This window comes from Lolium rigidum, unplaced genomic scaffold (assembly GCF_022539505.1).
Source record: "Lolium rigidum isolate FL_2022 unplaced genomic scaffold, APGP_CSIRO_Lrig_0.1 contig_31174_1, whole genome shotgun sequence".
Taxonomy (NCBI): Eukaryota; Viridiplantae; Streptophyta; class Magnoliopsida; order Poales; family Poaceae; genus Lolium; species Lolium rigidum.
In genome coordinates this window covers 62,860-88,381 of record NW_025900161.1, presented here as the reverse complement: position 1 = coordinate 88,381, position 25,522 = coordinate 62,860, and the positions used below count along the sequence as shown (strand labels likewise).

At 44.1% G+C, this 25,522-nt stretch overlaps 1 protein-coding gene across 1 annotated transcript; it reads left to right on the top strand.

Moving 5' to 3' along the window:
• Nucleotides 1-5,271: 5,271 nt before the first annotated feature.
• LOC124680942 lies at nucleotides 5,272-17,969 on the top strand. Its single transcript, XM_047215955.1, has 3 exons — nucleotides 5,272-5,451; nucleotides 5,565-5,697; nucleotides 16,768-17,969. The coding sequence occupies exons 1-3, from the start codon at nucleotides 5,272-5,274 to the stop codon at nucleotides 17,967-17,969; spliced, it is 1,515 nt and encodes a 504-aa protein (XP_047071911.1).
• The last annotated feature ends 7,553 nt before the right edge of the window (nucleotides 17,970-25,522 follow it).

Here is a 25,522-nt window from a genome sequence, read left to right as displayed (position 1 = left end):
CCGGAAAGTATGAGTTGAGGCATATGGATCAATAGTGGGATTTGTCCATCCCGATGACGGATAGATATACTCCGGGCCCTCTCGGTGGAATGTCGTCTAATGTCTTGCAAGCATATGAATAAGTTCATAAGAGACCACATACCACGGTACGAGTAAAGAGTACTTGTCGGGAGACGAGGTTGAACAAGGTATAGTGTGATACCGATGATCAAACCTCGGACAAGTAAAATATCGCGTGACAAAGGGAATTGGTATCGTATGTGAATGGTTCATTCGATCACTAAAGTCATCGTTGAATATGTGGGAGCCATTATGGATCTCCGGATCCCGCTATTGGTTATTGGTCGGAGTGAGTACTCAACCATGTCCGCATAGTTCGCGAACCGTAGGGTGACACACTTAAAGTTGGATGTTGAAATGGTAGAACTTGAATATGGAATGGAGTTCGAATATTTGTTCGAAGTCCCGGATGTGATCCCGGACATCACGAGGAGTTCCGGAATGGTCCGGAGAATAAGATTCATATATAGGATGTCATTTTATGTGAATAAAATGTCGCGGAAGGTTCTATGGAAGGTTCTAGAAGGTTCTAGAAAAGTCCGGAAGAAACCACCAAGGAAGGTGGAGTCCACAAGGGACTCCACCTCCATGGCCGGCCAGCCCTAGATGGGGTGGAGTCCCAAGTGGACTCCACCATAGGGGGCCGGCCACCTCCCCTATGGAAGGTGGAAATCCCACCTTTGGGTGGGAGTCCTAGTTGGGCTAGGTTTCACCACCATATGGAAGGTTTTTGGTTCGGGTCTTATTCGAAGACTTGGAGACCAACTCTTGGGGCTTCCACCTATATAATGAGGAGCCAAGGGGAGGGGGCCGGACACACCAAAGCCTCAACCTTGGCCGCCCCCCTTAGTGGCCGGCCACCCCCTCTCCCCAAACCCTAGCCGCCCCGCTCCTCCACATCCCGCATAGCTTAGCGAAGCTCCGCCGGACTTCTACACCGCCACCGACACCACGCCGTCGTGCTGTCGGATTCAAGAGGAGCTACTACTTCCGCTGCCCGCTGGAACGGGGAGGTGGACGTCGTCTTCATCAACAACCGAACGTGTGACCGAGTACGGAGGTGCTGCCCGTTCGTGGCGCCGGAACCGATCGTGATCAAGATCTTCTACGCGCTTTTGCAAGCGGCAAGTGAACGTCTACCGCAGCAACAAGAGCCTCCTCTTGTAGGCTTTGGAATCTCTTCAAGGGTGAGACTCGATAATCCCCTCGTTGCTTCCGTCTTCTAGATTGCATCTTGGCTTGGATTTCGTGTTCGCGGTAGGAAAATTTTTGTTTTCTATGCAACGTTATCCTACACGTCCCGCGTCGCCGCCGGCATTGTTGACTGCCAGCACACGCCGGGAACCCTATAAATGACGAGGACGCCCTCAATTTCTCCTCTCTTCGTCTCGTTTGCGCCAAAATCCGAAACCCTAGCTCGCCGGAGACCATCTCGCCCCACCGTTCCAGACCACCCCAGAGCCTGCCGTTGAGCTCAGGAGGAGCGCCTCGACGCTCTCATTCATCTGGTGCAGCCACACGTCAAGGGAAGCTCGGTGGAGGAGGAATTTAGCCGTTCCCTTTTGGGGTACTGCGAGAGAAATGGCGACCACCGCGACGCCTCCGTCTTCAATCAACCCCGGCGACCCTACAGGAACCCTCCAGGTGACCTTGCGCATCTCATGAGCGTCTTATTGAGCCCTAGAACATGCCGTAGCACCCCTGTCACCGTCGACCACCGTCCGCCGCCGCTGATCCTCACCGTTCGCCGTGCTCCGGTGACCATTCCTGAGCGGCGCGGCCACCAGTAGCTTCACCTCGTTGCCCTCGTTCGAACAAGCACGTGCACGCCCCCGCGCGAGCCCAGGAACGCCGGCGCCGTCGTCGACTGCCCCGCTGGTCACCGTGAACCATGCCACGTTGGCGCCACCGTGGCATGTGACATGGCCGTTGGCCCACTGGTCAGTGGGTGGGGGTAGGTTTAGTTTGGTGTACCTAGTAGTTTTCGTTTTAATTCAAATCTAATAATCCCTGCAACTTTAAATAAATTTAGAAAATTCAATTTAAGTCAGAAAAATATAAATGAGATATTAAAATTCTTAGAAAAGAAAACCCTATCCAATAAAAATATAATATGAAATTTTTATTTTTAATAAAAATTTAAATGTTTTAAACTTAATAATTAAGTCTTATCTTTTATTCTTAATTGAATAAAAATTCAATAATTAGGAACACTTTCTAAAATAAATAAAAACTAGTAAGAAAATAAATAAAACATTAAAAGTAATTCTCTTTATTTATTGTTTGTTAAAACATTATTAGAGAGATTTAAACCCCGATTAATAATTACCTTAATTATTAATTCATTAAAAATAATAAAATGTCAAATCCAAGATTAATTTTATTTTAAAGTTGTTAATAACTTCAAATTGATAATGAAGTTATTAATCCAAGAATTATAGGGTAACTAGGAAACCCTAGTTCCATTAAAAATAAAGTGATAACCTCATCATTTCATGTGTAAACCCAAAACCCTAATTCACTAGAAACCCTAGCTCCACTAATTTATGTGTGAAACCTAAATGGTTTCCGAACCTAAACCCCAAGTAACATGTGATCATGTCACTTCATTAGTTATCATAGATTCAGATCTAGCAACTAAATACTAGTTCAAATTCACATAAAATGTAGAAGAACTATCACTAATATATGAGTATCCCATGTATTCATCAGACCTAAATAATCAAGTAGGGTTAACCAAGTGAAAACCCTAGATCCTATTACCAAAGCCATCATCATTATTTACTCCTATTTAGCATCACATCATTGTGATGAACTCCATTAGCAACCATGCTAATATTGACATCATATCACATATCCACTAAACCCTACTAATGTTAGATAATTATCAAACATCCTATTTAGGAACCAACCAATCCTTACTTAGGGAATTAAATAAGCAAACCCTAGACAACCTCAACCCTAATTGCAATACTTCTTATTACCTAAGAAGTATGTTCTTCAAAAGTTATTCTTTTGAAGAAAATAGAGAATCATCACCAACCCTGCTTATAAGAACCTATAAACCCTAGCTAGCAATCACCAGCCAGATGAATCAACCTTGATAGCAACCATGTATAAATACTTGCTTAGGATGCCTAGGCTTAACTCAACCTTACCAGCCCTAGGTATTGATGAATCCAATTATGTTGTGATCCATCTAATACCTACTCCAGAAACTAAGTGGAACCATAATCAACCATAGAACCCCTCAACCTAATTATCATACCTATTCTTTATTAAAGAACATGTTCTTCAAAAGTTATTCTTTTGAAGTATATGATAATTAATAATTAACCATGCCATATAGTGTTTAAACCAAACACTATTCATTACATGTTAGGATTATACCAGATGTTATTGTTGTGTGCTATTAATGATATTATTATGATATATTCCAGCACATGCTTATGATACCAAGTACTCAATCCTAATAAGAACCTTGTTTGTGAATCACTCTAAAAGTGCAACACACCCTAAACTAATCATTACAACGCACTAATCCTAAATCATCGGGGTTAGGTCACGCTTAGAGCGATTGCATCTCATACTTATGCATTATTGCATCCTTGCCAATCTTTTAAACATCGTCCTTACCGGACGATGATGCTATTTCAGAATTTGGAGTTATTACGCACCGAAGACCTTGTCTGCATAATCTTGCAGCCAAGAAAGGCAAGTTCATCACTTGCTCATGTCATTTGAAGTATTTTTATCAAATTACTTGCAAAGTATTATGGTTATCACTATTGCACAAAAATTAAAACCACTACTTTCATAACTATGAATATGACTATGTGGTGGGCAATGGAACCATGGATTGTGTTGATATGGTGGAGGTTCCATTGCACGGGTTTATATCCATCTAGGATTAAACAACAAATGTCGCCAGTGATTCTTGTGCCGTAATACCCGTGTTAACCATAAGATCCGGAGTGGGACGGAGTAGTCAAAAGTGTTTCCACCTCTCGTTCATCAACGGATGCGCTTTACCGTAGACACTTGTATCTGTCAGGGCAAGCGGTTGGCTGGGGAAGCCTTAAGTCCCCACGGCATAGTCCGTAGACACTTGTCGCTTGAAGTGCAAGCGGTTGGCTGGGGAAGCCTTAAGTCCCCACGGTATTGCGGTCTATGAGGGATTGTAAGGTGTCCGGAACGGTCTATCCATGATGATAGGGGAAGGCATATGAATGCCCGGATCGGTCTCATCATGGATATAGGGGAGGACAATCTTACAAAAGGGTGGGTGTTCGAGGTAGCGGAGGAACATGATTGGCTAGACCTTATACCGGGCCTCACACCATAGGAAGTGTGGACGGGTCATTCCCGGTTGGCACCAAGGTTAAGATCTCTTATGGGTAAAGCAACACACCTCTGCGAGTGTAAAGAACCGTGACCTGTCACTCCCTGTTCCGGGATATGGAGCTGCGAACGCGGCCGGAAAGGAGCTCCATGAAGTTCTAGTAAACCGGTGAAGGCTGACGGACATAGTTCTTCCGAATAAAAGCAACCTTTTGAAGAAATGATTATGAAAACCTGCATTGGTATTAGACTTTCTGGTCTAATGCTGTAGCTAGTGCATTAAACACCTCTTTCCTATAATGAACTTGTTGAGTACGCTCGTACTTATCCCACTCTTAAATCCCCTGCTTAGATATGGAGGCATCGAAGGAGGATCTACAATGCAACTCGAAGGCCGAGGAGTCAACAACTACTTCAAGGGATAGGACCCTGTCAGAAGAGCCAGATACCACATCCAACAAGGAGAAAACCTAGATTAGCAATAGAAAGGAACTAGCTTCCTAAACCTAGCTCTTATTTAGCTAGAATCTATTCTTAGCCTCTATAGCTAGTTAAATACTCTACAAGTAGAGTTCGTGTTAGGATTAGACTACGAGTCGTTCTTCTGGAGTTTATTTGTAGTTTTACCTCATTGTAAAGTAGGAGGTTGTGATGATCTTATGTAACGAGTACGTGTGTAATTCTATAGACATGCCTTGGACCCGCATATGTTTCTGTTGTACCACTCTGAGCGATATAATACTAGTGGAACGGTGTTTCATTGGTGTTATATCAGACTTGCATACTACACCATGCAGTGGTATGTCGGGTCACCACACAATTCATGCCGCAGTCGATATTGTGGTGGATTCAGCTGATCAGTTCGTTCGCATGGAGGCGGAGAATACTCATCTTCGTGAGACTGCCAAGTCCTTGACTAAACAGCTTGATAAAGCAAAAAGGCTAGCAGCTGAAGCTCAAAAAGAAGCCGCAGACTTGAAGAAAGAGCTGAGTCTGCTGAAGTGGGAGATGGAGAAGAAGGAACGATTGAAGCTTGAAGCTCAGGCCCAGGTAGACAAGAATTAGGGTGATCTCTGTAAATCTATCGAGAGTCTGCTATTTATCTTTCCTTTCTTTGCCAAACCCACTTCATCTTGTAACAATGATTCTTTGTAATATTGTAGGTTCTGCCGACATGTCTGTCGACCGTACCAACAGGCTTCGAGTGGACTCTATGTCGGATACCCTCTCTTTTGTCGTGGACTCCAGTGAGCAAATTCAGGAGCTCTAGAAGAAGACCAAGGGAGCCTTGTCAAAGTTATTCTTGATGATGTTCCCTAAGCTGGACCAGGACAAAACTCTTGGGGAGCTTGTGAACACTTTCTTCATACTAATATGTTCCATGGGTTTTTTAATTTTCGCATCAAACCATCCATGTCTTAAATCAGGAAATAGAATAAGAAGCTCACTGTTGTCCATTATGCCTAACTAGTGTAAACAAGAAACAAAAAGATGCAATTGCAGGATCTAAAGGAAATAGCTTCGAGCGCACACACAACGGCAACAGAAAAGTACTTATTACCTGGGACCGAAGTATGAGAGCCTTTTACCTTTCCTCCCCGGCAACGGCGCCAGAAAATAGCTTGATGTCTACGCACGCTTCTATTCCTGTAGACAGTGTTGGGCCTCCAAGAGCAGAGGTTTGTAGAACAGCGGCAAGTTTCCCTTAAGTGGATCACCCAAGGTTTATCGAACTCAGGGAGGAAGAGGTCAAAGATATCCCTCTCATGCAATCCTGCAACCACAAAGCAAGAAGTCTCTTGTGTCCCCAACACACCTAATAGGTGCACTAGTTCGGCGAAGAGATAGTGAAATACAAGTGGTATGAATGAATATGAGCGAGTAGTACGGCGCCGAGAAAAGTGCTTGTCTGGCGTGCGATTGATGGTAGTAATATTGCGGGAAGTAAACATGCGAGTAAAACGATAAACAAGCGATGATTGCAGTATTTGGAAACAAGGCCTAGGGATCATACTTTCACTAGTGGACACTCTCAACATTGATCACATAACAGAATAAATAGATAGATGCTAGACTCTACACCCTCTTGTTGGATGATGAACACCACTAAGCGTGTAGGATTACACGAACCCTCAATGCCGGAGTTAACAAGCTCCACAATATTCAATGTTCATGTTTAAGTAACCTTAGAGTGCATGACGGATCAACATAACCAAACCAAGTACTAACATAGCATGCACACTTGTCACCTTCACACTACGAAAGGAGGAATAGATCACATCAATACTATCATAGCAATAGTTAACTTCATAATCTACAAGAGATCACAATCATAGCCTACGCCAAGTACTACACGATGCACACACTGTCACCATTACACCGTGCAGGAGGAATAGACTACTTTAATAACATCACAAGAATAGCACATAGACTAATAGTGATACAAAGCTCATCATATGGATCTCAATCATGCAAAGCAATTCATGAGATCATTGTATTGGGGTACAGAGAGAGAGATTAACCACATAGCTACCGGTACAGCCCTTAGCCTTGATGGAGAACTACTCCCTCCTCATGGGAGTCATCAGCGTTGATGAAGATGGCGGTGGTGTCGATGGAGAAGCCTTCCGGGGGCACTTCCCCGTCCCGGCGGCGTGCCGGAACAGAGACTCCTGTCCCCCAGATCTTGGCTTGGCGATGGCGGCGGCTCTGGAAGGTTTCTCGTACCGTGGCTTTTCCGTCTCGTGTTTTAGGTCAGGGACCTTTATATAGGCGAAGAGGCGGAGTCGGAGGGTCGACGAGGCGGTGACACACTAGGGGGGGCACGGCCAACGCCTGGGCCGCGCCACCCTGGCGTCTGGTGGCCCAGTGGCCCCCCTCGGCCTCTCTCGTGTGTTCGGAAGCTTCGCGTGATCCTAAGATGCTTGGGCGTTGATTTCGTCCGATTCCGAGAATATTTCCTTACTAGGATTTACGAAAACAAAAACAGCGAGAAAACGAGAACTGGCACTTCGGCATCTCGTCAATAGGTTAGTTCCGGAAAACGCATCAAAACGATATAAAGTTTGAACAAAACATGTAGGTATTGTCATAAAACTAGCATGGAACATAAGAAATTATAGATACGTTTGAGACGTATCAATAAACTCTCCTCATCATTTTTATTTTGTTTTTGTGCCAATAATAGCCACTAATAGGAAGAAAGTAAGATTTGGGGAAGTTGCTATCCAGAAACAGATTATGTGTTGTCACCATAAAAATTTGTATTCACAGCGAGAGAGGAATTTTGAGCTGCCATTTTTTTATCATATGTGGATTATTATCTAACTTTCATTAGTTGAACATTTTTTGATCTGAGCAACAGAAGATTTTTGAAAAAATCAATCTTTACATGTTGTTCTGTTTTGACAGATTTTTTCCACTATTTGCATTTGCCTCTTAATCTCTTTCTTTTGAGTTCCTTTGAGCAAAGAGCTTTTTGAAGAGGTTGCTACAATAGCTATGATTTAATAGACGTTTTATATATGTTATAACTGAACCCAAGTGGATTTGTTATTTTTATTGTACTAACGCTGCTAATAAAGAATTGTGTGAAATTTTGTATGAAGGAAGTTTTCAAGTGTAGGGAGATAAGAATGATGTAATGAGATGAAGAATGGACAAAATCTCAAGCTTGGGGATGCCCCTGCTGACAAGGTATTAACTTATCAATGCCTACGTATTGTAGACTAGGGTTTCGTTGGAAGTAGAGGGAAAGTAGATCTCGAAGGTTTCACCGGAAAGTACTCGACGATTATGAAACTAGGGTTCTGTTGACAATTGATTCGATCCTCTCTTCGTCCCTCGACTCCCCCTTATATAGGAGGTGGAGTCGAGGCATTCGTAATACACAAGTTACAGAGTTCGGGAGGGTTTCTAACCTGTCCCGTAAAATTACAAGTCTCTATAATTCTTCAAAGAGACACAAAATTAGTTTCATATTAACCGCTTTGTTTAAGTCATGTTCCATAAAAAGAATGGTATCATCAGCATATTGTAGTATAGAGAGACCTCCCTCAACTAGATGCGGAATGAGTCCTCCGACCTGACCATCCTCTTTAGCTCTTTCAATTAGGATGGCAAGCATGTCCACTACAATATTAAAAAGCATTGGAGACAGCGGGTCTCCTTGCCTAAGGCCTTTTTTTGTCTGGAAATAATGACCAATATCATCATTAACCTTGACACCAACAGTACCACCTTGAACGAATTGTTTCACTAGTCTACCCCATTCTGGAGCAAAACCTTTCATTCTTAGTGTTTGTTGTAAAAAGTGCCATTTCACCTTGTCATAAGCTTTTTCAAAATCAATCTTAAATAATACTCCATCCATCTTCTTTGTATGTAATTCATGAATTGTTTCATGTAATATTACCACCCCTTGCAAAATATTCCTTCCTGGCATAAATGCTGATTGAGTCGGCTTAATGACTCTCGGGGCAATCCCTGATATGCGATTAGTGCCAACTTTAGTGAATATTTTGAAACAAACATTTAATAAGCAAATAGGTCTATATTGTTGAATCTGAACCGCATTTTCTTTCTTGGGTAGTAATCTGATAACCCCAAAATTCAGTTTATAAAGAGGCAAATCCCCATTAGTGAACTGAGTGAATAAGGCCATCAAATCATTCTTTATTACTTCCCAAATTTTTTGATAAAACTCAGCTGGAAACCCATCAGGCCCCGGAGCTTTGTTCAGTTCCATTTGAGAAATCACTTGGAAAACATCCTCTTCAGTAAAAGGGACAGTCAAGATTTCATTCTCGATTGTTGAAATTTGTGTTATATCATGGGTCTCGTCTTCATTTAAAGTAATACTTGTTGGAGTTGGCGGTCCAAATAATTTCTTATAGAATTCCGTGATATATACCTTTAGATTATCTTCCCCAACAATAGTCCCTTCTTGTTGTTCAAGTTGGAAGATTTTCTTCTTTCGGTGTTTACCATTTGCTATTAAGTGAAATTATCTCGTATTATTACCCCCTTCCTGAATATGTTTGACCTTCGCTCTCTGAGCCCATTTGGATTCCTCATCCCTTCTTAATTTATTGAGACTATCATTCGCCTTTTTAAGTTCCTCCCTTTCATTCGTACTTAAAAAATTGGATTCAGCTTTCAAATCCAGAGTATCAATAATACTTAGTAATCGCTCTTTTTCTTTCTTATATTTTCCACTCTGATTTTTTGCCCAGCCTCTAAGAAATCGCCGTATGTGTCTTAACTTATTCAACCAAATATCCATAGGGTTAGTTCCACCTCTAACTGAGTTCCACTCCTTTACTACCATATCAAAAAAACCTTCTTGACGCAACCAATGTAGCTCAAAAGAGAATTTTGCTTGGTTACCCAGGTGTGCTTTCACTCCTGAATCAATTAGTATTGGAGTATGATCTGAATCAGCTCTAGATAAGGCTCGAACAGTTACCAAAGGAAACTTTTGTTCCCACGATATGGATGCTAGAACTCTATCTAGCTTCTCATATGTAGGCTCAGTTCTTCTACTTGCCCATGTAAATTGTCTCCCAGTGAGAGCGATTTCACGCAAATTCAAGTGCTCAATAATCGCATTAAACACAAAGGGCCAACGCGCTTTGAAGTTATTATTATTTTTCTCCTCTCGTTTACAAATGATATTAAAATCACCACCTACCAACATAGGTAATGTTTCAGATTCACAAGTTCTCACTAATTCAGCCAAAAATTCTGCCTTGTGCTCATCTTGGGCAGCCCCATAGACTGGCACCAGAATCCATTCAAAACCATCTCTCTTACATTTAATATGGAGTTTAACACAAAAATCCCATGTACTTACTTTTAACACATTTAGCGTATCGGAGTTTATTCCCACTAGAATACCTCCTGAGCGACCATGTGGCGGTAAGCAAAACCAGGAGAAATTATACCCCGCTGCCAATTGGTTCAAAAAGGGAATAGAAAAATTAGATCTCCCAGTTTCCAACAAAGCTATGAAGTCTAATTTATGTTCTCTAATCACCTCTTTAACAAACAAATGTTTAGCAGTATCCCCAAAACCACCTGGATTCCAATTAATACCTTTTAGATTCTGCATTATGAAAATTGTTTCTTAATTCGTTTCCTCGTGCTTTTGCGAATATTGTTAGTATCATATATTTTCCGTTGCCTATTTTTCTTTACCTTCACCACTGGTTTAAGATGTTCCAAGTGATCATCCAAATCAAGTGGGGTGTCTTCATCATCGATAAGATCTTCGCAAAGAGTGGACACTTTTGACAATACAAGAGTCTCCAGCCCTTCCTCTAAATTCTCAATGTCATTCTTTTTTTTCTCTAAAATCGTTAGGATACGTTCTTCTTCCACCATTTTAATCCCCTTAACAGAATTACCTATTTCTCCAACTGAATTACCTAAAGATATACCTAGGCGATCCGCTCTCCTGGCTATCTCAGAATCAGGAATATTAATAATAGAGTGTATGGGTATCATGCATGTTATATTTATTAGATTGTAGACTCATCTTCTCTTTAGAAGTGCGATGTTATGGTAACATAGCTAGTTACCACCTCACTCTCTTTCTTCATTTATTGTCATGCCATGCCACCAAAATGCTTCACGGTGTGTGATGTTACTACCTATGTTACTCTCACTATGAGTGGTCTAAGAACTTGGTGATCACGGCATTGAAAGTTGCAGGGTCTGCTTCGTCTATGATAGCTGGGGTTCACGTTGCTCGCATTCGCCCTACATTCTGTCGTCGCTCCGTGATGGCAACAACTTCGTGTGTACCAACTCGTTGAGACTCCAAGTGCAGATTGTTGTAGCAAACTTCATTTCCCCACAAGGGTGACTTGAGGATTTATATCGAACTCTCGGGGAATTGATAAAGTGTTGATTCTTCTCCGATTCTTGAAACCTGCAAGGAAATTTTCTCTCTAATCATGCCTTCACGTTGCTAGACTGAACCGCATGCTTTTTGGTGTCACAATCGCTTGTAGGATAGTGAGGATTGGACCCCTATTTACGATCGCTTCACCTTTTATCATTTTATTTATCAATATGTGTTGTAAGTATGGGTATTTTATCCGCGGGTATCTATTTACCCTGTCGGGTGATAAGTATGTCAAAAACTTATACTATTAGCAGTTACGGGTATAGGTATGGGATGACTTTACCCATACCCTTACCCATACCCTGCGGGGTGCCATCCATAGTAATAAATTGCGTAGGTAGTTTCTCACAAAAAAAGGTTTAGCACTTCGGACCACTAATGACAAAACTGAAAACTGACCAGCAGTTTAGGAAACTTCTCCCTAGTTACCATATGAAAATCAAACAAACGGGATACCACTCAGACCAGAAAATGTCACATCTCTTAAGAATTTTTCTATGGTATACGTAGCCGTCGTCTTAAGAATTAATTAGAGGTGTACTCCATAGATAAGCATGGCTGGTGAGGATGAAACAAGCGATTCTCCAATTTCTTTAGGACGACGTAGGATGGGGCCACCTCGATCGTTAGCTAACTTGCTAGGTTCGACTTCCAAGTTCGATCCCGCCTCTTGTTGGCTAACACGGTGAGATATGTATATGGCTACGTCAAATTTACCCCACTGGATGGTAATTAAGTACTACTTCCAAGTTGGAGTATGTTGCAATTAGACTACTCATAGTGTCCAACTCAGCAAATTTGCTTATGTGGCAGTGAGTTAATGAGGAGAGAGGAGGATGGAGTAACATAGCTAGTTACTGTAACATCACACTTCCAAGATACAATGAGTCTATAAGCTAATTAATGAAGACATATATGATACTACTTTGATGTTACTAACCACTATGAAGGTAGTAACATAGAGTAGTAACATGTGCATGTTACTACTCTATGTTACTTCCCACTATGACTAGTCTTAGTTGGTACCGCGCACAACACCCCCTCTTTCTTGAGTTTTGCACCTGACTGCTAGATACTCCTCTCGTTGGCTCGTTTATCTTCATCAACAAAACAAAACTTTCAACATCAATTCACGACTATACTAGAAAGCCGGCCTGAAGTTTACAAAACTTCCTCTTAATTAGCATCCAGTGCCAAGCGCAACTAACAAAAAAAGGACCAAACAAATGCCAAATCTCTCTTTTCTCCTCGGTAATTACATCAAAAACTAGTTGCATGCATGCTTGAAGAAAACACCTTCGATAAGGAAACGACGAAGCAAGTGCCAAACGCCGGAGAGCGAGAGGCCAACACCAAACGTGTGATCAGGTCGTTGCCGAGGCGCTGACGAGAGGGTGGTGACATGTGGAGAGCTGGGGAAGAAACTGGGGCCATGACTCCTGGTCTGAATATGTAGTCATATGTTAAGGTGTTTCAGAGAAGCAGGGGCTCCGTTCCATAGTATATGCACCAAGAGTGAAATTCTGGCTCCGATTATACAATAGTCATGATTGCGGGATACTAATATTTAACGAGAATATGTTACGCGTAGCAGGTCGTCTTCATCCAGTAGTAAAATATACAGAGATATATTGGCGGCTGGTAATTGGTGTTCACGAAAGAAGAACTGCCCCAATTCGTTCCTCAGGGACGTACGTTGTTATTAATGGACCTTGCTAGCTTCGTCTTCCTACCTCTTCTAATCCGCCAATTCCTCGTTCCACGTTCAAGAGAAAGCCATCATTCACTCAACAAATCGCAAGGCGGAGGAGTTTGGACAACCGACCATTATACCGGGGATCAGATCAACCCACACATATTAGGCTCATCACGGAGCTGACGTGCGTAAACGTACGTACTAAGCTGTTCGTAAGCAATCTTCTCTCTTGTACGAGGGTGTGTTGTTAGTCCTTGGTTGATTCCATTCAGTATATATCTAGCTATCTATATGTTACCGCTTGTCTTTTCTTCTCCTACATATATGCATGCAGTTCTGTCCTGCCCAAAGAAAAAACCCAGACCAGAGGTAGTCCATATGCCGATGGGTCTCAAGCAAGAGGTCTCAAACAGCCCTCCTCTCGGTACGGGGCAGCGGCCACGCCACCGGCTGGGGAGCATAGAACACTATAACTTTAGGTCCGGCGCAGGCACCGAGGCTCAGGGACTCGAGATTTTCTGAAGATTTTTACTTGTTTTCTTGCAGGAACTTTGTGAAAGTGCATCTCGATTCTCGAACAAAGCCTTAGATCGTATGTTCCTTAGGCTGAATACGAGCTGGCTCGGGTCGGTCTCGGTGCGAGCTGCACTGTAGCTCACTCAAATTGAGCTCGGCTCGGTCTTGCTCGTTTGGCCAACGAGTCGGAAAATTGGGCTTGGCCAGAGCTTTGCACTAGCTTGGTCTAGCTCAGTGTAGCTCGCGAGCCTTTCATGCTAAGGCTGGCCATAGTGCAAAGTATCATATAGTGGTATCATCAATATGGTACAAGTCTATGATACTACCCCTATAGTGGTTAGTATCATATAGTAGTATCATAATCTCATGATATTTAATTATTTGTAGAATCTCAATGCAGTTGTGTGCATAGGATGTATTTGACATTAAATTTTCTAGTTTCACGTGCTATGATACAGTATCATATTATGATACCACTAGCACATCTCTCCTCATTAATTATAGCGCCACATCAGATTTTTGCCAAGGTGGCATGCATGATATTCCTTATGATACTAGCACTATGGCTAGCCTAAGATACTTATGAGTGGGCCCTTCTTCCCCGGCACCAGTGCACTAGACAATTCGAGGCGACGCCGGTAAGTGCTTAGCCACGAAACAACGGAGGTTTGCAGGCCTGCATGACTCTGATGGCAACTCGTGGGAGTTTGCATTTGCGGGGTATGGCTAAGAGTGTTTGGAAGACGAAAATAATTTCGTAGAACATCTTATTTGGAGAAAACAATGACATATGTAATTTGATCATTTAGCCCATCTAACACTACACTCGAGTTTCAAACTGTGATGGACATGGCATGGCGAAATAGTTTGTCATGCACAGCTCTAGATTGTTGGAAACGCGAGCGGCATAGCTTCTGCCGTGGTCACCGTGCACAAACAGCAGAAGCGCCGAGCTTTTGGGCTCGACCGAGCGGAGCCGGCCGAGCGACCAGCCCACAGCGGTCCAAATTATTGGGCTTGACTTGATCATCTTCAACTACGAGCCGAGCCCAACTCTAAACGAGCCGAGAAAAGCTTGGGCTGAGCCAAAAACTCAGCCCATAGGTCCACCCTTATATATTCGTGTTACCGACGGCTCTTACTGAGAGTCGATTAAAACATGATCTCCTTGCGAGCCTTCTGCGACTTATCAAACATGGCCGGATGCTCGCAGTGTACACGTACTACTCATGACAAACTGGTAGAAGGCTCAGCCAGAGATTCCAATTGGTTGAGCTGCATGTAGTTCAAAGCAATTCGTATAGAAGTCTTTTATGTAGAGCATATTTCTCCAAAAGATGTATATATACATTTTTTAAAACTTCCAAAATTTCCGAAAACCTTATACTTGTAAGCAAAAAAGGCAAATTTGTTATACAAAGCAGTGCACCAAATATGCATTGTAACTAAACAATCTAGTTTGTCGGTTTTTTTTTCACAAGACACAAAATTTCTTTTTCTTTTATGATTATGGGATACGCATATTATTATGTAGTTTACTATAAGATTTGTATCTGTTTCTGATAGATGAAAACAATTAATTATCTTTTTTGTAAGAAAACTGATTTTTTGCCATCGATATATGTACCATGTGAGCAACATATATTTAATAGTACTTAAATTTTGAATTACAAATATGTGTGCGTTTCGAACTTTTCTTTCCCGATAATATATGGTTAATTAGCCTAGCAAGGAAATTGAGCTAGATAGCCACGTGCATGAATCCACAATGTGACTACTGCAAGGGGACCAAAGACCTGAGTTTTCTACTGTTGTGTTGCAGTGGCAGATTAGATTGACTACATAGCCACACAAGTTAATTGGTCCATCAATCGGGCGGTGGCCTGACAAAATCTCTGCGCGTAAGGTGGATAATAATCAATGGGTAAGAACCTTCATCGCCGACAAGTCGAATCACGGGGTGGGCAAGCTCAGCCACCAGCGCATTCAGAATTGATTGGTAAGTTAGGTCTACTCTCTCTTTTCGAAATATAGCATAGACACAGAGGCTCACAAATAGAAACATACGCTCACCCATATGAACGCACGCAAGTATACCCTACTCATGTAAGTACCTTCGAGAGAGTGACTCCAAAAACTGATACGTCGGGTCTTGAGATTGTCCAGAAAGTCAAAACATGCTTACCTCTAGTCTCTAAACCTTGATGTTGAACTTTCTCAAAATGGCCTATCCACTCAAGTGATATGGCGGTTATGAATAGAAAAAGGTTGAAATCATGACATTGGAGTCCGGTCTAAAATGCAGACACCTAGAGGGTTGGATACATGATCCAACCAAACCCCTGGTCGATTTTTTACCTATTGTGAAAATTAGAATAAGTGCTTGGCCAAATAAATAATTTCACTAATATATAGGTAACCAAAGTTCAACACCGTGAGCCGTGATTCCTATTGTCCGGCATGTGGTTCTGCTCCTTACTGGGAGTGCCGGATAAATTTGAAATTGTACAGTTGGACGGGAAAAAATATATATATATATACGCATAACTGTCTCCATTAACCGCAGGACCGAGATGTCCAGAAATGCTAACTAAATCCAAATGCCTCAGAGAGGGTCTCATTGACGTGAAGACTCGTTTTCCTTATAGTTTAGAGTTTACATATCAGGGATCACACATGGTGTCCTTAAAAGTTAACCAGTGGTCAGTGGAAAACGATAAATATAAACTGCCTATACAACATATAATCTTCTAGTGAACCCAACCACCCTGGTTACAGATATCCTGAGAAAAAGCTAAAGATTTACAATCTAAGAGACTCCCGACATTGGGTGCTACAACTATCTTGAGAATAAAAAGTACTAGCTAGTCACCATCCATTGTTTCTCTTCTCCAATTACTCTAAACCCAAACGTTGGTATACCTGAAAGGGCACACACTCTCTGGTTTTTTGATGGGTGGGTACAATATATTTAGCTCAACATGGCTGCGCCATTCTGCACACCGCCGCGTGGATAATAAATTGTTTCATCTGTCAGTTTTTTGGATTTGTAATTATTACATATGTTCATTGAAATGTGTACAGAAATTCAAGACCATATTTTCAATCCAACGAGAGGCCACACATATTAAGTGAAGGCTGTAAGATCGTAAAGTTCTGTATAGATTATGACAACTGTAGGTTTCAGAATATATACACATTCATAACTTTATTATGGTCTGATCATCTCCATTTTGTATTTCAGAAAAGCTTGGGAGTTCGGATGGAACGTCGATATGCATAGTAGCAGCAGCGGTCACACTAGCCAGCAGTATCCAGAATTTCAAGGTGTTTCTATCAGGTGCTGATGTTTTTACCAACAAAGAAGTAAGTGAGGTGGTAACTGGCACAATGGAGATTGCCATGTCCGCCTTGTGCTGTCCCTATATAATTGTGACACAGCGCGAGCCTGTTTCCAATCTGCCGCCAACACCTGCTGCGCTTACCCTATTGAAGTCGTGGGTCACATCTCGTCCTCACGCCCGGATTTTCATTGACACAACCATCCTTGTGGTACTATCTTATCTGATATTAGTTGACATCAACTTGAGCTTCCTCTGGCTGGCCATCTTTCCCCTAATGGCCATTGTTTTCGTACGAGCGCTCTACATCAAGTTCAGTCGCCGTAATAGCGGGGTCCGTGGAAAACATAATTCAGGATCTTCTAACGCCGTCGAGAAGACCAACAGGAAAACTATGGAGCTTAAGTTCATAGTGATGGTGACGCTCGGGGCGCTATTTGTGATGGACCAGCTTCCAGACCATGTATCCGAGGGGTTCGCTATCTCCCAGTTCCTCCTGTTCCTAAGCACCACGGTGGCGGCCCTGACACGCATGATGGCGAAGCTGCCCGCCGGTCCCTCCTTACCTGGCATAGAACCAGCATCGGAGATGCTCCACAAGTCCTTGCTTGTCCTCCTGCTGGTGACGGCGCACACGGTGGCCGCAGAGTGGCTGGGCGAGGATGTTGTTCTGGTCTGCTTGCCGGAGATTATCCCCGTGCTTCTCTGGTTCAGCCTTCACGTCGACCGTAAACCAGGCAGCAGCTCCATTATAAGCGTTGACAGGATGAAGCTAGGCCAAAAGTCGCTCGTCTTCCTCGCTGCAATTTTGGTACTGGTGGCTGTTTTTTTCACCTACCTGGCAATGTCCATGGATGAATCTGGGCTCACCAGCTGCTGTACGACATTCCTGGTGTCCTATGGCGTCTCAGGGATTCTTACCAGCTTCCTTGAGTTCATGCTGAGCAGCTGGCGGAGGCACAAAGTACCAGATGTGGCTTCTGGCATGCTCAAAGTCTGGGCAATTTCTTTACTGATTACGGCGGCCGCGGCTCTGCTTCTCAGGTGTATGCTTCTTGTTCGGCTTGGTCTACAATTACCACTGCATGCAGTTTGGCTCTGGTAAACTGGTGGTACCCTCTGCGGTAATATTCAACGACTACTAGCACTGCCCCCGTGCTTGCTACGAAGAAATACCACACAAAAAGGCAAGGAAGCGAGTCACGAGCTTTGGTGCAATGGGACTGTTATCTGGTTCAGTAAAAAGAATGAGTTGTTGGTTCTCTATGAGACTATATATTTGTTTGTGTTTCTTTAACAAAAGTCGCTGGTTCTACATATGATTTTGTATGTGATTTGTAGGCTCACACGTGTGTAGATTGTTGTAGTCGTTTAGTAAAAAATTGTACACTAACTCTTTATTTTGTGTTCAATTCGTTTGTAAAGAACTGGTTCTCAAATTAGCATATTTTTTTTGTAATACTATATTTGTCGTGTTGCGGTTCTAAAATACAGGGTGTAGTATTTGTACTCAACGTGATTTTGTTGCCTTTATGATGGCTGAGTCAATAAAAATCTCTTTATCCAAAACATATACTACGTGCCTAGGCCTGTGCGCGAGTTTGCATGCTAATACTTACTCCTGAATGCACATGCATCAGTTTAGCTTGTTCTATCTCTATAAAGAAATAAACAGTCTATCTATTATCTATTATCTATTACTTTTACTAATATAAGATGTTTCAGACACTCTTGAAGTAGACTAGATACAAAACAAAATGAGTGAACCTACGCACTAAATATGGACTAGTGTTGCCTGCCAAAACCCACCGGCGAGCAGTGGTTAAGCAACACGAAGAGCCGGGAGACTCCCAAGACTGCTAAGTGGGCCCTGGTGCCTCGCGTCGTCCCGCAAAGTCCCAGCACACGTCCTGGCGGTTGCAAGGGCGTGCCACCTGACCTATACCTGATCAGGAAGGTGTTGGATTGCTTCGATTAGTCTCCTGCATGGTAGACACGTAAACATTAAATACGAGCCCGATCGGCTCTCAGGTTGCCCTGTGGATCGGCTCAAAGAGCCGATCGCCCCATGGTTCGCATTGGGTTTACGATGACATGGGGATCCTGCTTGATCAAAATAAAGCTAAACCAATCTACGACAGTTTAGGGTTTTCACCGCATAATCGGGACATCCTACGCGTAGTTGGGCCTAGCAGATACGAAAGATGATGGAAACTATTCCTAAAAGAGGCCTAAAAACCAACGTAAAGTCAATTCCCGGAACATCCCTTATAGGAACGGTAAAACAACACCTCACGCACTACCGGATCATCCAACCCCAGCATAAGGCCTAATCATACAGATATTAAACTAATCCTTGAAGAACAAGGAGCAACTATAACAGATCGGATCTACTAAGTAACGAACAAGCAAGGTGCTGCCCTTACACCTAGATAGGTGTAAGGGCAGCTAGATATCGAGGGACGGCATTGCTAAGCAAATATGCACAAGAAAAGCATCAATGCAAGCCCAAAACATCTACGATAAGTAGTGCTACTCGCCATCAACAACGCTTCAGCACGAGTAACACAAGGTAACGAATAAACGTATACTGCCTAGATCGCAAGATGCGATCTAGGCAGCATGATGCTTACCCGGAAGAAACCCTCGAAATAAGGGGTGGCGATGCGCCTGGTTTGTGTTTGTTGTGAACGTGATTGTCCTGCTTTCTCAATAACCCTAGGTACATATTTATAGTCCAAGGGACTTTCTAATTCGGAAGTACACCTAACCGTGTACGAGCTAAACTCTATCCTTTAATTCTAACCTAAGATGCAATCTACTAACATTATTCAGATACACGGGCAATCTAGCCCAAAATCTCCGTGCAAGGCCGCTTCAGAGACGCTCCACGTGGATATCCTTCAAGCCCATCTCAATTACGACCCATCTCCTGATTTGGCCAAAATCTGGTGATAAAACATGCCCCCTGGTTTTGGTAATGATAATTTCAAAACCACTCTGTTTTTCCTTCGAAGGGTCATGTCGTGGCAGAGCAGAATCGTCGCAGTATCCTTCGTCATGATACCCTGTCTTCTCAACTTCTGCACGATTGACAGTTTTGGCACCGCTTCCTCGGAAATCACCACAGCATTAAATTTCCCCGTCCCCTTTATCTAACCGCGTCAAGCAGTTTGCTTCTTCATCCTCCTGCTCCACAGTAGCTATCGGCAAACAAAAACCCTTCTCAGCCGCCATGGACTCCTCTTCCTCCTCCAGCCTGTCCTTCCAGTCCTCCTCCTCCAGCGAGCTCGAGTAGGAGGTCAACCTGATGGCCATCTACGAGGCCCGCGCCCCAGAGTATTGGGACGCGCGGGACTGGGATTTTTCCATCGAATCGGAAGACGACGAACCCCTCACCGACGGGGAGGAGGACCTCCAGTTCCTTGTTGACGGGAAGCTGGTACTGGCGAGCGATGACGACCTCTTCCCATGGGAGGCGGTCCCTTCTTCCGACGAGGAGGAAGAAGAGGTGGAGGATTCGGAGGAGGAAGACTCCTCCTCCACAGGGTACCCACCGGCCAAGCGCCTCCGAGGCTGGGCCTGGTCAGACAACGACGACGACGACGACGAGGAGGATGAAGCCCCTGCTGGCGGCTTCATCAGTAGCGACGAAGAACCCGCTGGTAGCAGCGCCGACGGCAGCTACGACGGCGGCGACGAGGGCAGTGATGGCCCATAGATTAGGGGTTAGAACAGGGCTAGTAACAGTGCATTAGGCACTAGATGATCCCTTTTGAGAGCAATTAGCTCTTCGTTGTAAAATCCCCATCTAAATCAATGAAAATGTTATTCCAACTTGGCTTTTTAATCGTCCGATTTCGAATTTTCCAATAGTCAAAGTAGGTCAACGCCCCCAAAAACCGATAGCAACGTATCGGCTGTTTTCACCATCAGACGCTCATGCGGTCAACCCGAAAACCAAATTGGACAGGTTTAAACAGACATTTCCAAAATTCAAACAATAACTTGATGCCTGTTCATAATCCTTTGTACCTCTATAGTCGATGGCTGCGCATCGGCTGTTTTTATTCTAAAGTCGATGTCTGTGCATCGGCTGTTTTTAATCTGAAGCCGATGTCTGAACATCGGCTATTTCCCAAAAAGTTGAAATTTTTTTACTGGCCGATTTCGTGCATCGGCCTCCATATTTTACTGACCATCATCCTACATACTTGGGAAATACTTTTTGAGATGCTGACCATTGACAGCCACTGGGAACTTCACACCATCCAATTGCTCGAGCATGTATGCATTACCCTTCAAAACTTGGTCGACTTTGTACGGGCCATGCCAATTTGGAGACCATTTACCATACACTTTATCCTTAGTCCCCAACGGCAATACAACTTCCCATACCAGATCACCAACTTGGAACTCCTTTGGTTGCACCTTCTTATTATATGCGCGAGCCACTTTGGCTTTATTTTCCTTGATTTTCTCAAGCGACCATAGCCTGAGTTCCGTTGCATCCTCAATGCTGTCACTCATCAGGGCTGCATATTCTTCAGTAGTTAGATCATTCTGAAACGTAATCCGTCTCGACCCAGCCTTGATTTCCCAGGGCAACACAGCTTCTTGTCCATAGACCAGATGATATGGCGAGGTTTTTATTGCTTCGTGACACGACATGCGATAAGCCCACAGTGCTTCTGACAACACCTCGTGCCAACGTCTAGGATGCTCGTCGATTTTCCTCTTAATCAGCTTGATCAGACTTTTGTTGGATGCTTCAGCCTGCCCATTCGCTTGCGCATAGTATGGAGACGATCGGATCAGCTTGATTCCCATATCTTCGCAGAACTTTCTAAATTCCTTAGAAACGAAGATCGAACCTCCATCGGTCGTGATAGTCTGGGGAATCCCGAATCTATGTATGACATGCTCCAATACAAAACTGATGACATCTTTCGATGCTACTGACTTCATAGGGACGGCCTCCACCCATTTAGTGAAGTAATCTGTAATGGCCAGAACCCATTCATGGCCTTTGCTCGATGTAGGATGAATTTTGCCGATCATATCCATGCCCCAACCTCGGAATGGCCAAGGTTTGATGATAGGATTCATTGCTGATGCGGGTACCATCTGAATGCTCCCAAACTTCTGACATGCTTGACACCCTTTATAGTACTGGAAACAATCTTCAAGCATGGTGGGCCAATAAAATCCCGATCGCCTGATCAGCCACTTCATCTTATGAGCCGATTGGTGAGTTCCACAGGCACCCTCATGCACCTCATGCAAGAGCCGATTGGACTCGGCTGGTCCCAAACATTTGAGAAGTAATCCTTCCAATGTCCTCGTAGAACATGTCATCGCCAATCGGGACGTACTTCATGGCCCTGTATCTTATCCGTTTAGGTGCCCCCCGAGCCGAATCTTTCAAGTAATTGAAGATATCGGCTCTCCAATCATCTGGTTCCATGAACTGCACCTGAACATCGGCTTCACCCGCTACGTCCTTGTATCTGGACGCCATCTGTGCGAGATCGTTTGCCTCGGTATTTTGCGACCTTGGGATCCAATTGAAGTTTATATACCTGAACTGTGCCATCAGCTCACGGCATTGCATCCATAATGGGAAGAGCGACTCGCTCTCACACTTGTACTCTTCCGTGAGTTGAGAAATCACCAATTTGGAGTCTCCAAAGATCTCAACCGCTTCTGCCCCAGCGTCCAATAGCAACTCCATTCCCTTGCATATCACTTCATACTCAGCAACATTGTTGGTGCAAGGGGTAGATATCCTGATGGAGAAGGAAAATGTTGCCCCCCGAGGCGACACGAGTAGCACGCCGATGCCGCAACCATCCTCACAGACCGATCCATCGAAGAACATGGCCCATGCACGCACAGATAGTGCTGCTACGTCCGTGTTTATTCGTTCAGCGATAAGATCGGCCAACGCTTGTCCCTTGACTGCTTTCGCAGGTTGATACCGGATATCAAATTCCGATAACGCAAACATCCACTTGCCGAGTCGGCCTTTCAACACAGGAGCTGACAGCATGTGCTTGATGACATCCGATTTGCATATGACGATGATTTCGCTGACGAGCAAGATGTGCTGGATCTTGGTGCAGGTGAAAAATAGACATAGGCACAACTTCTCAATTTCAGGGTACCTTGTTTCTGCATCCAACATCCTTCTGCTGAGGTAGAAAACCACTTTTTCCAGACCATCATAAACCTGCACCACCACTGACGCGATGGAGGTGTCAGCCACTGACAAGTAAATATAGAATGGCATGTCTTGCTGTGGCGGAACCAACACAGGTGGTTTCGTTAGGTACTCCTTAATATCGTCAAATGCTCGTTGTTGCTCTGCCCCCCAGCGAAACTCCTCATCAGACTTGATTTTAACCAATCCCATGAACGGCTCGATTCGTCCTGACAAGTTGGAAATAAACCTTCTGACGAAATTAATTTTGCCGATGAGACATTGAAGTTCCTTCCTCGTGGTGGGTGGCTTCATCGTTCGCACTGCCTCTTGACTTTTCAGGCCGATCTCAATTCCGCGTTCATGAACCAAGAAACCCAGGAACTGACCGGCCGTCACACCAAAGGCACACTTCTTTGGATTCATTCTTAGTCCGAACTTCCTAGGTCGGTCCAGGACGTGTCGCAAATCCTCTAAGTGTCCGTCCACCGAAACAGACTTGACCACCACGTCATCGATGTAAATTTCCACCAATTTGCCGATTAAATCATGAAAGATGTAGTTCATGGCTCTTTGGTATGTTGCGCCGGCATTCTTTAGTCCAAACGTCATGACTACATATTCAAACAAGCCCACCGAGCCTGGCACTCTGAATGCAGTCTTGTGTATATCTTCTGGAGCCATAAAAATTTGGTTGTAACCGGCATTGCCATCCATGAAACTTAAAATTTTATGACCAGCAGCTGCATTGATCAATGTCTCTGCTACTGGCATTGGATATTCATCCTTTGGAGTGGCACTGTTGAGGTTCTGAAAATCTATGGCGACGCGCCATCGGCCGTCCTTTTTCTCTACAGGTACAACATTGGAAATCCATTCAGCGTACCTGCATGGCCTGATGAACCCGGCGTCCAACATCTTCTGGATCTCTTTCTTCACTTCCACCAAGATTTCGGCCTTCATCTGTCGTGCTCGCTGCTGGAACGGCCGAAATCCTTTCTTCAGAGGGAGCCGATGCTCAATGATGCTCCTGTCTAACCCAGGCATCTCCGTATAATCCCATGCAAAACAATCTGGGTACTCTTTTAGCAAGGCTATCATCAGGCCCCTGAGATGTGGATCTAACTTTTTGCTGATAAATGTTGGTCGTGGCTTATCCCCAGGACCAATGTCAATCTCTTCCAGCTCATCAGCTGATGTAAACCCATACCCCAGCTTTCCATCGCCTGCTAGATCAATGCTGAATATAGGCAAAGTGCATATTGAGGATAATTTTGGCCGATTGCTGGAATCGGCCTCCTTTTTCATTGCAATTCTCAATGAGGGTTTACAACTTCTTGGTGCTTCACTATGGCTACGTGACGCGCTTGAGGTAAGATTACTACTTTTCATTTTTTGGGGCCGATCGCAGGGATCGGCCTTACCGCGTACGTCTAGTGCCTTGGATCTTGCTACTCTGTCAGGCCGGTGGATAAGACCAGCCTCACTCCGTTTTTTGAAGCTTCGATGCGCTCACAGCCGTCCATACTGATTCCAGAGAGCGGCTCTTGATCGTCTGCATCCCAAATATTCATGGCAGCTAGTGAGATCTCGATCGAGTCATCTGCCTGAACGACCTCAACTTCATCTCCATCCCACTGTATGATGCATTGGTGCATTGTGGATGGGATGCAACAGTTAGCGTGAATCCAATCCCTTCCTAGCAGGACAGCGTAATTGCTTTTGCTGTCGACGATGAAGAACGAGGTAGGTATGGTTTTTCGGCCTACGGTCGGATCTACATTCGGAACACCTTTTGCTTCGATGCTTGGCCGTTGAAATCGCTTAATGTGACGTTGGTCTTGATCGGATCGTCATTGGAGTGTCCCAAACGTCGTAGCATGGAATATGGCATTATGTTGACTCGCCGCTCCCGTGTCAACCAACATCTTGCCGACAGTGCTGCCCATTGATATAACCTCTCGGGTATAGGGCTTTCAAATGCCTCGTAGCTCCTCTCTCGTGGCTTCTCAAAGATCACTGGCCGTGGACCGCAATCAAATTGTGCCACCGATACTTCCTCGTCTTTTGGAGCACAAAACTCTGACGGGAGTATGAACACCATGTTTGTATCAGCCGATGCCTCTGCATCGGCTTTTGTCTGTTTGGGGCGCCACACTTTCTTTGGCGGGCGCGTCTCCGTCTCCAATGTTTGCTGAATTTTCACGGCCGGATCGGGCCGTGCTTTCCTCAACGTGTACAGTGCATCGTGCCTCGGCTTCCTCCAGGTTTCGTAGCCGCTGCACCCTACGCTTCTGAGAGTGGCTGAGTCCATCAGGGCACCACCTTGGCCGGTGGTACCTATCTTCTTCTTCATCTGACTCCTCCAAGTCTTCATCTTGAGATGACTCAGCTCGTTTGTTCTGAGGTGGGAGAGGCCCTAGACGCTTGAACACTGAAACTTCATTTGTTCCCTT